The 14,614-nt window shown below is 43.1% G+C and overlaps 1 protein-coding gene across 2 annotated transcripts; it reads right to left on the bottom strand.

Annotated features, from left to right (window-relative positions):
• Positions 1-1,003: 1,003 nt before the first annotated feature.
• LOC114137385 (bone morphogenetic protein receptor type-2-like) lies at positions 1,004-14,224 on the bottom strand. 2 transcript variants are annotated; one of them, XM_028006038.1, is made up of 12 exons: positions 14,004-14,215; positions 13,401-13,595; positions 13,067-13,231; positions 12,808-12,903; positions 11,746-11,769; positions 11,192-11,295; positions 10,872-11,093; positions 9,651-9,765; positions 3,028-3,185; positions 2,705-2,861; positions 1,381-1,517; positions 1,004-1,288 (listed from the first exon to the last, which is right to left on the bottom strand). In XM_028006038.1, the coding sequence occupies exons 1-12, from the start codon at positions 14,029-14,031 to the stop codon at positions 1,190-1,192; spliced, it is 1,500 nt and encodes a 499-aa protein (XP_027861839.1). In that variant the 5' UTR covers positions 14,032-14,215; the 3' UTR covers positions 1,004-1,189. The 2 variants fall into 2 exon arrangements, with proteins under 2 accessions (XP_027861839.1, XP_027861764.1); XM_028005963.1 differs by having other exon boundaries at positions 1,004-1,517; positions 14,004-14,224.
• Positions 14,225-14,614: the final 390 nt, after the last annotated feature.

The following is a 14,614-nucleotide window of genomic DNA, read 5'->3' as shown; positions in this document are numbered from 1 at the left end:
GAACCACATGGTCCAGAAAGATGGGTGGAGCCTCCTTATTCCAACATCCCGGCGCGTCACGCCCATCAGGAATCAGTTTGCCTTTTCCGAGGACTCATTCTTGACTGAGCAGCACACGAGAAGGGAAATATGTCCGGAATGTGCTGCCCTGCCGGTCAGATTGAACCCACTTCCCCCCACATCACTCAGCCGTGTTTCCTGATGTTTTACCAGTCAGAAAAAGTAAGCCTTACTCATTTATCCTCTTATACGCCCTTTATTAAAACGAACGTTTATGAGGAAACAAACAAAACAAACAACATTTCATTGTGTAAAATGAGCCAGGCTTAGAAATTGATCAAAAATTAAACTTTAACTATTAAATGCATTAAATGACCTCTTAATACTTACTTATAATACATTTTAATGATCCCTTTGTTGTTGTTTTTTTTAAATAGACAAAATTAGACACAACAAACAAAAAAACAATATTAACTTCACAAAAAGGAATGTTAGATTTCAAGAGGAGAAATTTGTAATACATAGCCAATCCAGTAATTTTACTGCTATGACGATGCACATCTTATTTTCCAAGAACTGCTGCTATATTGAACCCAAATGAGCCCGAGATGCACAAATTTAGTCACACAAATTGCCGGAAGTTCCTCGCATTTTCTGCCAAATACATCTCTTGGTTTAGCGTACCTCCTTAAAACCAGTGTGAAGAATGCGTCACATAAAATCAAAAGATAAAATAATAATAATAATAATAATAAAAACAGTTGTGCAGGATGGAAAAGACAGTGGAACCCGTTCATTATGCTTCAATGCAACACACAATATAATATTTACATTAAATAGCATTTAATGCTGGGGCGATTACTGCCCCAGCAAATTTTCACATTATTTTGTTTTATGTAATTTTGTTTTTTGCTAGCATCTTCACGATGTGTGACTATTTTTTTTTCTAAATAAAAAAAAATGAATAAAAATAAACTCTGATAGAACAATAAATACTCAAACCTCAATTAAAAACGTCTTTATTGAAAGCTCATGCGACCAGATTACATGTGAACTGTCTGGTAGCAAGCTAAAAATGAGAAACTACAACAAACAGGGGTGAGACAAAACGGGAACCATTATCTTTATATCCATAAATGTATCAACTTGGAAGAAAAAAAAAGGAACAAAAATCATCGCGTTTAAAAGCTTACAGAGACATTAATCTGTTAACGACACACGGAGCTGACAGCCGAGCGTCTGTGTCTCGGTCCCAGCAGTCTGTCAGCAGCTCCTTTAGCCCAAGTCCCTGTAAAAGGTGTAGTTAGTTTCCAGCCAACGTGTCATACTGTTGATATTCAACCACACAGCCATGAGCGAGAGCAAAGTCTCGGTTAATACCTGTGGTAACATCTCCCAGTTTCCAGGAATGGAGGGTCTCCTGTCCATCTCAGACACAAACAGGATGAGCCTCTCCAGTGTTACATCGGCATCCAGCTCCAGTTCATAAGGCAGGAGATGCTCTGGAACAGCGCCCCCTGTAGAGGACAGTGTTTGCACAGACTCTGAAATGAATTCAACCTGTAATCTGTTCCAACAATATGAACTGTTTTGCACGATTTAGGATTTTGAAGAACATAATATGGAAAACAAGCTTTGAGCAGCAAACCTATCAGATTCTGTCTGGGTTTCTGCTTTCTTTGTAGAACACAATCCTAAAAGTGCATTTTTAACATTTCTGTGCACATATGGGGAAACAGAAAAAGAGTGTTGAATCAGTTTAAAGTTTATTTTATCATTATTTTTTACTAAACCACCTGCCATACCAACCAGTTAGGATGTGTGTACAAACTGCATAACTGGGTGGTTTTAGGAATATCTAGGGAGGAACTTCTGAACAGATGAACATTTCTTACAGGTGTTTTGTGACACGTTCGTAATATCTAGGACTTTTATAACAATTGATTGAGAAATGAGAAGCTGAGTTAAAGGGTGAACGCCTGCGGTCCGTATGAACATTCGGTCCTGGAGCACCACCATCTGGTCAACACTTCATAGCATCAAAACCTCATTTCTATAGATGTTTTTCACCTGAAGGCTGAACTTAAGGGCATATAGTTCAACACTTTTGTTGTGCCATCTTTATGTAGAATAAATCCAGATTAGGTAGTTCCTAGACCTGGAGGCTAATTGCTAATCCAAGAAGGACTAAGACCAAATCAAACTCAAGCATGATGATGATGATTAAAAGGTTTTTAAAAAGCGTTCATCACTATAATGTCTGTTATTGTGAATTTGTTTTAACATCCTAGAATACTCCAGTTTGATTTTGACTACTCTTTTACTAGATGTTGGCTTCAACTTTCCATGAATTAACTGGGTAGTAAATGAAGATGGCACAAGGTACTGCAGATAATGTATCAAAAGTTTATAACAACTTAACTTCACATCAAAAGTCCCAATCTGTCCCATTATAAAATATTATAAATAAGATGTTAAATTATGTACTGTGGTTGTTTGGTCTACACTATAACCCAAACAATGACAGCAGAATTGGTCTTTAAATAGAGACAATCTTACAAATGGGTTCACGTTGTTGTAAAATTGTATCTGAACCAACTAGTAGATCTGAAATTAATCTGGGTTTGATTCATAAAACCCCCCTAAAGAATGCAGCTCTGCTCCAAAAAACCAATGTATTACTTTGGCTACAACAGTAACTTACCTGTAAACAAATCAGAACAGCGCATCCATATCTCCCACAAAATCAGACCTAAGGCATAGATGTCACCCTGCAGGAGAAATGAGCTGCTGCTGAGGTTCACAGAGCCCTCCAGGATCTCAGGGGACATGTAGTTGAGCGTGCAAAACTGAAGATGACCCTGTGAATTTTAAAAGAAGCATGGTTCCTTTAAAGAGCTTGAGTAGACATAAAATCGGTCACCTAGCCTTATATTGTGCCGATTGTTTCTTTTCCGTTGAGTGTTATTTTTTTTTGAATGACACGATTTGGTAGTAAGATTTTTGATTCCCAACAAATTATCTCACCGTCATGGTTGTGGAGTGGTTTCTCCAGAAGCGATGTCCTGAACAAGAACGCAGGATGGTGGAGGATCCAAAATCACACAAGACACAAGTCCCGTCTGCTCTCACCAGTACATTGGAGCTGGTGAGATCTCTGTGGGCAACGGGAGGTTTGTGCACATCTGTGCAAGAGAAAGACTCCGATATTTCAAATGCATCCTTTTAATCACATTTTCCTGCAATGACTTGTATTCTGCACATCTGCAGTTGTAAACATTTGCGAGAGCTATGTCTAGATTTCTGGATAATTTGCTGATGATAAATTGCTAAAAGTTATTAAAAGTGGTATGAGCTGAAAGATGCTTGGCAGTGAGATTTATGATGAACCCGACCATATTAGTCAGCCTCACCCTGCTTGCAGTTTATTATGTCCTTATTATTATTGTTGGCAACATTAGCAAAAGAAGCACATTTCTCTGCTGCATGAAAGACAGGTGATATTTTGATAAGTTATCACATTATGTCTCAACTAGGTATCAGTTGTTTATGATTTAAAGAGGCATTCACGTGTGAAGAAGTGATTAATGTAACTCTTTGAGACAATTCCAGCACAATCACCCTGATTTCTGCACACGCAAATTTATACTTTTTTTTTTTGTGTAAGCTCTGTAAAACTGTAGTATTTTTGCTAAACCATGCGGTAGGAATCCATATTTCATCACCCGGTGTCATGTTGAGTTTTACTTTACGAACCCACATGCAAGAACACAATCAGAGAGAACGATTAAGTGCACAATAATCAGTTTATTGAAGTCAGGGGAGGGGTCAGGACTCGACTCCTGGTGCTGATGACCGGGTCGTCTTGCTACCAACAGGAGAAGCAGGGTCAGAGCAGTGAGGAGAAAATCCTTCGGGAATATTCCAGAGTCTGTCTTACTTGGAATGAGGGGGGTTCCACCAGAGAGGGATCGACGAGAGGAAAGGGTGGACACACGAGGGGTGGCTTCTGACCGGTAGCACCGACAGCGTCGAGGGAGGACACAGGAGGTAGGGAATCCACAACGAGGGGAGCACAGGCGCACACTGAACTCGGGGAGGACTGCTCTTCGCCAGAACCGCGAGAGAACAGCAGGATATCTGACGAGGAAGACAACAAAGGGTTAGAGCGGAACAGATCACAGAGAGCCTAGTTCTGGAACGAGTTGTTACCGAAGTAAGCAAACACTCAGGCGATGAGACGGAGAGGAGCTGCTGCTTAAATCCATAATCCACGCCCTCCAAAACAAGCTGCAGGTGTGTAAACGGGTTGAACTCAGCAGCCTTCCAGGGGCTCTGTCTGTTGGCGACCTCTGGTGGATGTCATGAGGAATGCCAGTCCCAACGGCAGGAAAAAAAAACTCAAACCAAAAAAAACCCAAAATAAAACGGAAACAAAATGCAGACCCTGACAGTACCCCCCCCTCAACGGACGCCACCTGGCGGCCGAGCAGAGGATGAGGGCTGAGAGTCCCAATACTCCCTAATGAGGGTGTTATCCACAATGAACGATCCCGGGACCCAGGAACGTTCTTCAGGGCCGTAGCCCTCCCAGTCGACGAGGTACTGGTAGCCCCGACCCCGCCGCCGGGAGGCCACTAGCCGACGGACGGCAAAAATGGCGTCGCCCCGCCCGTCCAGGGAGGGAGGAGGGGGTTCGGCCGGAGGGCAAAGTTCACTGGAGAGAACAGGTTTAATGTGGGACACGTGGAAGGTCGGGTGGATACGCATGGATGAAGGGAGTCGGAGTCGCACAGCCGCGGGACCCACGAGCGCCAGTATCTCGAAAGGACCGATGAATCTAGGGGACAACTTCCTGGACATAGATTTAAGGGGAATGTCACGTGTTGACAACCATACCTTCTGCCCCACGGAGTATGTCGGGGCAGGGATCCTAAGTCGGTCAGAGAGTCGTTTATTACTGGCGGATGAGTTGTTGAGGGCGGAGACGGTGTCCTTCCAGATCTTGTGACTCCTGCGAATGTGGTGCTGGACCGATGTGACAGAGATGTTACTTTCGTCAGCCGGGAGGAGAGGAGGTTGGTATCCCAGGACTACTTCAAAGGGAGAGAGACCAGTAGCTGCAGACGTGTGGCAGTTATGTGCATACTCTACCCACGGAAGGTGTGGAGCCCAATCATCAGGGTTGGTAGAGGTGAGACATCGCAGGGCGGCCTCCAGCTCCTGGTTCATACGTTCAGTCTGCCCATTGGTTTGGGGATGATACCCGGAGCTGAGAGACACCCTGGCTCCCAGGGCGGAGCAGAACTGACGCCAGACCTGCGAGATAAACTGGGGCCCGCGGTCGGAGAGGATCTCCTGGGGTATCCCATGCAGCTTGAAAACATGCTTGATGAGTAGTTTAGCTGTCTGAGCAGCGGTGGGTAGTTTGCGTAGGGGGACAAGATGACAGGCTTTGGAAAAACGGTCGATGATTGTGAGAATAGTGGTCATACCTTTGGACCTTGGGAGTCCGGTGACGAAGTCGACAGCGATGTGGGACCATGGTCGTCCTGGTATGGGTAATGGCTGTAGGAGGCCAGCAGGGGGTCGGTTGGACGACTTGTTGCGTGCACAGACTGCGCAGGCGGAGACATACTCCTTAACGTCCTTGTGTATTGATCCCCACCAAAACCTGCGATTGACCAACCCTATGGTGCGACTGACTCCAGGGTGAGCGGCGAACTTGGAGGCATGAATCCATTGTAGGAAGCGGGCACGGACAGCGGAGGGAACGTACTATTTACCTGGAGGACAGGCTTCAGGAGGAGGCTCGGTCTGGTGCGCTTGGCGGAGGATGTCCTCCATCTCCCACGTTACTCCTCCGACTGTGCAACTAGGCGGGAGAATGGGAGCCAGGCTTTCCTCCGAATCGTCAGGGGAGTGTATCCTGGACAGAGCATCTGGCTTTACATTCTTTGAACCTGGACGATAGGAAATGGAAAGGTTAAAGCGTGCGAAGAACAGAGACCAGCGAGACTGGCGTGGGTTGGATCGTTTAGCTGACTGGAGGTAGGACAGGTTCTTGTGATCGGTCCAGACTAGAACGGGGTGTTCTGCTCCCTCCAGCCAGTGACGCCACTCCTCCAAAGCCAGTTTTATAGCCAGCAATTCTCTGTCTCCCACATTGTAATTCCTCTCAGCTGGAGAGAGTCTGCGGGAAAAGAAAGCGCAGGGGTGTAACTTCTGATCCTGCGCAGTGATCTGGGACAGAACGGCCCCCACCCCAATATCGGATGCGTCAACCTCCACTACAAACTGCCTGCTTGGGTCGGGTTGAACCAGGACCGGGGCCTTGGAGAACCGCGACTTGAGTTCAGTGAAGGCGGCCTCGGCTTGTGGAGTCCAGCTAAACACCCTCTTTGTGGAGGTGAGAGCTGTGAGGGGGGAAGCGATCTGGCTATAGTTCCGGATGAACCTCCTGTAGAAGTTGGCAAAGCCTAGGAAACGTTGGAGTTGCTTACGCGTTTCAGGCTGAGGCCAGTCCAGAACTGCTGCGATCTTGTCCTCTGCTGCTCTGATCTGTCCGCTCTCAAGGACGTACCCCAGGAAAGTTACTGATGGGCGGTGGAACTCGCATTTTTCGGCTTTCACATACAATTTATTTTCTAGTAACCTCTGGAGAACTAGACGGACGTGTTCTTGGTGCTCCACCAGGGTCCTTGAGTAGATAAGGATGTCATCTAAGTAGACAAAGACAAACACATTAATGAAATCTCGGAGGACGTCGTTCACAAGGGCCTGGAAGAAGGAGGGGGCGTTAGACAAACCAAAAGGCATGACCAGATACTCGTAGTGCCCCATAGGGGTCTTAAAAGCGGTCTTCCATTCGTCGCCCTCCCTGATGCGTAGTAGATGGTAAGCGTTTCTAAGGTCCAGTTTCGAAAAGACGGTTGCCCCTTGAACAGGTTCGAAGGCAGAGGAGAGCAGGGGTAAAGGATACTTGTTTTTGATGGTGATTTGATTTAGGCCTCTATAGGGCCTCTGCAGGTGCAGGGCCTCAGAGAACCATCCTTCTTCCCCACAAAGAAAAACCCAGCACCCAAAGGGGAAGACGAGGTACGGATAATACCTGCAGCGAGGGATTTATTTATGTAGTCCTCCATGGCCTGGCGTTCGGCCCTGGAGATGTTATACAGTCTACTGTTAGGTAGAGGGGCCCCAGGCAGGAGGTCGATTGCACAGTCATATGGTCTGTGAGGTGGTAGAGAGAGGGCTTTGTCCCTACTGAAAACAGTGATGAGTTCATGGTACTCACTAGGGACGGCGGTGACGTCGGATGGATCCACCTCATCCATCGTGGAACGTGTGGGCTGCGAAGGAACAGCGGAACGGAGACAGGTGGTGTGGCACTTGGAAGACCAGGAAGTAATCCGTCCCTCAACCCAATCTATCTGGGGGTTATGCTTGAATAGCCAGTTGAATCCTAGAACTATGGGGGAACTGATAGTGGGAAACACATAGAAAATTATCTCTTCAGTGTGGTTACCAGAAATTAGCAGGCGTAGTGGCTTGGTCCGGTGGGTTATCTGGGGTAGACCCTTCCCGTCCAGGGCAGCGACACGGAGAGGAACTGGTAACGGTTCAGTAGGCACGGAGAGCTGGTGAATTATGTCGGAACTGATGAGATTTTGTTCGCAACCGGAATCAATGAGAACTGACACAGAAAGTGAGTCATTGTTGGCGAATAGGGTGACAGGGAAGGTGAGACGGGGTTTAGGAGTGGACGGTGCCGGCAGTTTCCCCGCCTTCACTGCCGGACCTGCGGGTTTAAACGTACAGGACAATTAGCAATCACATGGTTCGGCTCACCGCAGTAAATACAGAGCTGGGAGCGTAACCTCCGTTGACGCTCCTCGGGTGTGAGCCTTGTGTTTCCTATTTGCATGGGTTCCATACATGGGGCTGGGGAAGGAGGTGAGTGCTGAGCAGAAAGACGACTACTGGTTAGAGAGGTGCATGGAGAAGAAACTCGACGGGTGCGTTCCCTGGCTCTAGTACGGATTCGGTTGTCCAATCTTATGGATAAGTTTATGAAATCGTTCAGGGATTCTGGCTCATCCAATGTGGCTAATTCGTCCTTTATCTGCTCGTTTAGCCCATGGAAAAAGGCGCTCTTGAGAGCTATCATGTTCCAGCCAGATGCGGCCGCCTTGATCCTAAAGTCTATGGCGAAATCAGAAACACTCTTCTGCCCCTGCTTTAACCCGTGCAAATCTCTGGAAGAGGATGTTCCTTCCGTCTCCTGGCAAAAGACCTGTTTTAACTCAGTTAGGAACTCGGGGTAGGTACATCCATAATTAACTGCGGTGGTAAACCGGGCTTCGGCCCACTCTAAGGCTCGGCCCGTCAACAAGGATAAGACATAAGAAATCTTACGGTCATCATTGGGAAAACTCTGTGGCGAATGGTTGAAGACAATGGTGCATTGGAGGATAAATCCTGTTACCTTCTTGATGTCACCAGAAAACTTATCTGGAGTTGCCGGGCGGACCTCAGAGAAGCCGGAGCGGACGAGCGGATCCGGGGCTAATGACGGCGCGGATGGGGAAACAGAAGGTTGATTTGTGTCCTGAGGTAATGAATTCTGTAGGAAATTTGAGAGTTCAGTTAATCGTCGGTTAGTTTCAGCTTGGCGATTTCCCAGCTCTCTCAGAGCTGAATCGTGGAGCTGAATGAGGGCTTGTTGGTCTGATAACGCTCCTCTGATCGCGTCTGCGGAGGTCGTAGCTTGGCCTGAGTGTTCTGTCATGTTGAGTTTTACTTTACGAACCCACATGCAAGAACACAATCAGAGAGAACGATTAAGTGCACAATAATCAGTTTATTGAAGTCAGGGGAGGGGTCAGGACTCGACTCCTGGTGCTGATGACCGGGTCGTCTTGCTACCAACAGGAGAAGCAGGGTCAGAGCAGTGAGGAGAAAATCCTTCGGGAATATTCCAGAGTCTGTCTTACTTGGAATGAGGGGGGTTCCACCAGAGAGGGATCGACGAGAGGAAAGGGTGGACACACGAGGGGTGGCTTCTGACCGGTAGCACCGACAGCGTCGAGGGAGGACACAGGAGGTAGGGAATCCACAACGAGGGGAGCACAGGCGCACACTGAACTCGGGGAGGACTGCTCTTCGCCAGAACCGCGAGAGAACAGCAGGATATCTGACGAGGAAGACAACAAAGGGTTAGAGCGGAACAGATCACAGAGAGCCTAGTTCTGGAACGAGTTGTTACCGAAGTAAGCAAACACTCAGGCGATGAGACGGAGAGGAGCTGCTGCTTAAATCCATAATCCACGCCCTCCAAAACAAGCTGCAGGTGTGTAAACGGGTTGAACTCAGCAGCCTTCCAGGGGCTCTGTCTGTTGGCGACCTCTGGTGGATGTCATGAGGAATGCCAGTCCCAACGGCAGGAAAAAAAAACTCAAACCAAAAAAAACCCAAAATAAAACGGAAACAAAATGCAGACCCTGACACCCGGCTAATCAAGTTTCTGTAAGTTTTTGGTTAAAAGGAACACGTCATTGGTTAAGTACCGTCAGATTCGGCTGTCTAGCGTGAATGCTACAATGTGAACATGTAAACACATTTTTGTGGTGTGGGATTCTGGCCAGTACCATTGCTGCGGAGGTCAGAGTGGAGATAGGAAAGTCCCTCCGATAAGGACTGGCACAGCCTCATGGACAGCATCCAGCTGCTGGCGTGTTTACACAGAAAGGAATGAAGAGAACCCTGAAATCAAAGACAAGACGACTGTCCAGGACTCAAGAAGTTTGGCACTCAGTCCAGAGGACAAAAAAAGAAGGGCAATATAAATCCAGCTTTGAGCTGGAGAAATGTAAACTCTCCACATTCAAAACAAAAATAAAAGGAGGGATGTAGACCACGCTGGGATCTTTCTTTTTTATCCTTTTAGATATCTAAAAATTATTTTCTTGCATGTTGCTTGTGGTTGGTAGAATAGCATTTTATCAGCTTTACAAAATACGAGGTTGATTAAAAGTCTAAATTAGGAAAGAAGAGTCTCTATTGATGAAGTTGTTTATATCTTTAATAATGTTATTAATCTAAAACTGGCTATCACAAAAATATTCATTCATATTTTTCTGAAACCAGATGTTAAGATACAGGAAGGAGACTGGTCCCACGTCCCAGAAATGGACATCTTTTGGTCCAAAGTGTGTATATCAACCCCAGGACAAAAGGAAAAGCTCTCGTGGAAATCTCTAGAAGAAGGTATGGTACAAACTAGCCCTTATTCTAAAAGCAGTATTAGTGGTCAGATTATTGTTTGTGAATGAACTCAGGGACAAACTTATTCTCTCAATATATCTTCTTTGGTCTGACAAACAAAAATCAAAACGTTTTGCCTTAATAACTATTTGCTACCCTCTAGTTTCATCTACACCATTTGGTTTTCTGTAAATGTCAAAATGTCTGTAGGTTCAGAAGCACATTCACACACACATTTAGCAAGTTATCTATCCAGACTTCACAGAATGAACAATATATCTTTTATTAGGTTGAGTTTGGAAATTAAACGATTTCATACCTAACTGTATTTTAGATGTTTTAGATATTTCTCTAGCTGTCATTTGCTGGACATTCAATGAAACAGGAGCTTCCCTTTAAATGACTTTCACTTAATAAAATAACACATTTGCCAATAGTGTCACCTTTTAGCAACAACAAACCCTTTTTGTTTATGAGGATCGTTTCCTTTTTGTTTCCTATATGTTGATCTTTCAGCAAATTGAAAACAAGCTAAGTAATTTACCCCAACCAAACCCTTTATGCAGCTCAGAATGGTAAATATAAAAGGACCTTTTCGTACTCACATGTTCAGCGTACTGAAGCACAATGAGCAGGCTGCTGTCGTCTGGTTTCCACTCCGTGCCTAAGAACTGGAGAATCCTCTCATGCTTCATCAGTGGAAGCTCATAAACCCCCTTTTCATTAATAAACTGATGCTTCCAGTTTGCAGTGTACACTTTCACAGCCACCACACTTCCCCTTTGCTTCCCTTGATAAACAGTTGCAAAATGGCCCCGTCCCAGAACCTGTAAGGTTAAAAAAAAAAAAGAAAATCTAGAAGCTATCAGGACTTACTAAAATGTCCAAAGAACACTCTGAGGAAAACTTTCACTGTCAGATTTACCCCCTGCAGTTCGATGTCCGTAATCTGGTTCTCTGAAGCTTTTATTTGACAGGAACACTGTTGTTGGATATTATAGTCCTTACAGGCCGACTGCAGATACTCCTCTAAAATTATAGAAAACATTTTACATTTGTGGATCTGACAGACATGCCGGTGTATTTATTCTCTTAAAGCTGGCCTGACTAAACATCTGCTGAGTTGTTGCGGAAGAGTAGCAAAGGTAAAGGGGAGTTATGTGTCAAAGATCAAGACCAAGGTCAGCTTTAGCAGAGAATGAAAGAGACTCAAGGTTTAGTGGAGACATCCTGAAAATGTCATAAATATAAGATAAAAAGTTCAAGCAATTACTCAAGAATATTTATTGTTTTTTTTTTTTTTTTTTTTTTTTTTGTTTAATATAAGAACAAAAACAATTGTGTTTGTCTGATTAGGTCATCACACAGGTGGGATCAGGATAATAACCGGTTTGTTACTAAAGTGGCCATCAAGGTCCAGCTCTGTGTTGCTTTATTAAAGAAACAGATCTGGATCTTCACCAGCATATCTGAACTTACCTTCAATTTGGATCTTCATTTTGGCTGAAAAACAAGACAAAATGAAGAAGAGCAGTAAAGACACTGAATATGAATACAACAGAAATTAATCAATAAAAAAAATCCACACTTCAGGTAAGACTTGCTTTGTACTTCAATAACCTCTAAAACTTTAGCAAAGTTTAAAGCATATAAATTCTTTAATTTACAAGTAAACATGATTTTCTTTTTCTAGAAATTATTAAGAACTGTGAAGTTGTTTTTTATGCCCAACATTGTTTAACTACACAATAACATATTTTAAATTGAATACATTTAGACACAACTTTTTCTTTTATGGTGACTTAAAACTCCATGAAAAACAATTGAAGTTTAAAGTATTTGTATTTAACCATTATTGTACTTTTGTGACAAAGGCTGATACAACAATGACCAATAAATGCGCTGCAGAGGTTTTTCATGCATCTTTTCACTGGACATATATTATATATATATTTACTTATATATATATTTGTACATATGTAAGTAATAATAAAATCTTTTATATCATATTTGAGGAGCATTATGAACATCATGGAAAACATAAGAAAATAACCTATTTGTTTTCATATTTTAATCCAGTTATACCACTTGAAATCCAATCAAAACTAAGTTGTTCATTTAAAGATTCAAAATTTGTTTATGACATGCAATTCTCCTAAATGTTCTCAGTCGGATCAAAAAACAGGGTTCTGATTCATCTTCCATGAGTAATCTCTGCAAACCTATTACTGATCCCCAGAATCAGTCTTTAGTAAAATAAAAAAGCACAAATAGGCAGCCGTGTATAAAAGATGAGAAACATGAAAAATTCTCCCAAATCCATTAGAAGGAAGCTTGAGATGGACATTGAATTTTTCTCAGTATTTTGTTCTGATTTTCAGCTTCAGGTATACTTGAGCATCATTTGATTGGTAAAGCCTGAATATCAAGTATATCCATCTATCTAAGTTGATAGATAAGAACGAGGCATTAAGGTTTTGTGTTAACTTGACATGTTTCCAAAAACCTCCTAAAAACAATACACCAGAAAATGAAGCTTACTTTTTTCCTTGCAGAGTTTTCTCCACTTGACAGCAATAACGATGAGAACAGTAAGGAACAGAATCGCCACCATCACCACTGCTTTTGTGATTTCAGCTAAAAGAAAAGAAGGGCAAAAAAAAAACAAATACAGGTCCATGTCTTTTCTTTTTTTTATTTTTGTTTGAATTAGTAAAACTTTGTGGGGGAAAAAAGCAGAGATTTTTTGTTTAGCTATATCAAACAGTTAATTGTTAAAAACAACTAATTCAGTGAGTACCTGCTGCATGGTGGTGGGTTTCTGGAGGCCGTTCCGGTTCTGGACTCAACGAGATGTTTCTGTTGCACATGTCTGTACTGCATGTACATACAGTGAAGTTTTCTATGAAGGTTGATTGCTCCTCGCAGGTTTTGTGTGAGCAAAGCATTTTTACTCTGTCGCATGCTAAAAATAACAAACATGTGGATAAGAACAACGCATAAACACTCTTGATGTTTGAAAGAATTATTCCTTCATAAATCTTTGCTCTTGGATGTTAAATTAACATAAATTGTGACTGCTTTTTTGTTAAATCACTTCCTGAGTCTCTCATTTGGACATGGAGCTTTCTCACCGAGCGTGTCGACCTTCCGCTGGCCATTTGTGATTCGATAAATGGCCAAACAGCAGCCGGTGTTTTCACAGAGCTGCACGGAGCCAGTCACATTCCCAGCTGCATAGTAGCCGTGGTTCTTTACGTTTGTCACTTGGAAAGCACACCGTCTCTTCTGTAGTAAGGACTGGTGACATAGTTGCATAAAGAGGCATTCTACAATGACAAAGAAAGTGTTGATTAATAATTGAATCACTTTCTTTCTACAATGACAAAGAAAGTGTTGATTAATAATTGAATCGGTTCAGTCTCTTCAGTCATTCAGGAAACTCTTCTTGATTTTTCCTTCGAAATACATATCATTAATCCAGAGGTTGTTTGAATTTGTTTGAACTATTTGCATCAGTTTATGTAAAGAATTATTTATGTACCATCCTAGTTTCAGGAGACAGGATCATGCAACACATGCACAGACGGCTTCTGTGGTGTAAAAAATTTACTAGTTCTATTATTGCAAAAAGTTATTCAAACATTCCGATTATAAAATCCTTATCATGACTAAATGGCAACATGAAAGCACGCAGCAAAGATTTTAAAAAAAAGAAAGGGCTTTACTTCACTCACCCAAAGCCAGGAAAGACCACTTCTTCATGTCGGATTCAGACTGGAAGCTGGGAAGCTGGAAGTATCTTTTCTGAGAATGTCAGAGGAGTTTCCCACGTTTCATCACTCCCACTGACACACCTGCACTGTTATCCTTGTAGAAGGACACTGGTTGTCTTGAAGCCACTTAAAGATACTCCCAGTGACTCTGCCTTATGGTTGTTATGAGAGTTCCACTAAATCTGAAGATGATTTCTGCTGCAGGTCTAATTCTTCCAAATTTGTTGGGCTTTTTTTAAAACGTAAAAGAAGCAGGAATACTGATGTTCAAAGCAGGCAGCTGGATAAAAGTTAACTGAATTTGCTTGAATTAGGTTTTTATTTTGTGAATGGCTTGTAGTGGTTACAACTTCAAGCCAGACAGCTGAAACAAGCCATCTTGTGCCAGACTGAGCGATTTCTCTATAAAAGTAATGTATGCAGACTTAAACTTGCATATGAAAGTTTAATTTATAATTCAAAATGACAAAATATATATGTATACATAAAAATAATTCCAACATAAAAAACAGTATTAAATTTTTTTTATATGTATTAGCTGGAGGGGAAAGGGAAAAGGTTTTGAGCATAAA

Source organism: Xiphophorus couchianus, chromosome 1 (assembly GCF_001444195.1).
Source record: "Xiphophorus couchianus chromosome 1, X_couchianus-1.0, whole genome shotgun sequence".
NCBI classification, from domain to species: domain Eukaryota; kingdom Metazoa; phylum Chordata; class Actinopteri; order Cyprinodontiformes; family Poeciliidae; genus Xiphophorus; species Xiphophorus couchianus.
Note: the sequence above shows the minus strand (reverse complement) of the source record. Positions and strands in the feature narration are given on the sequence as shown.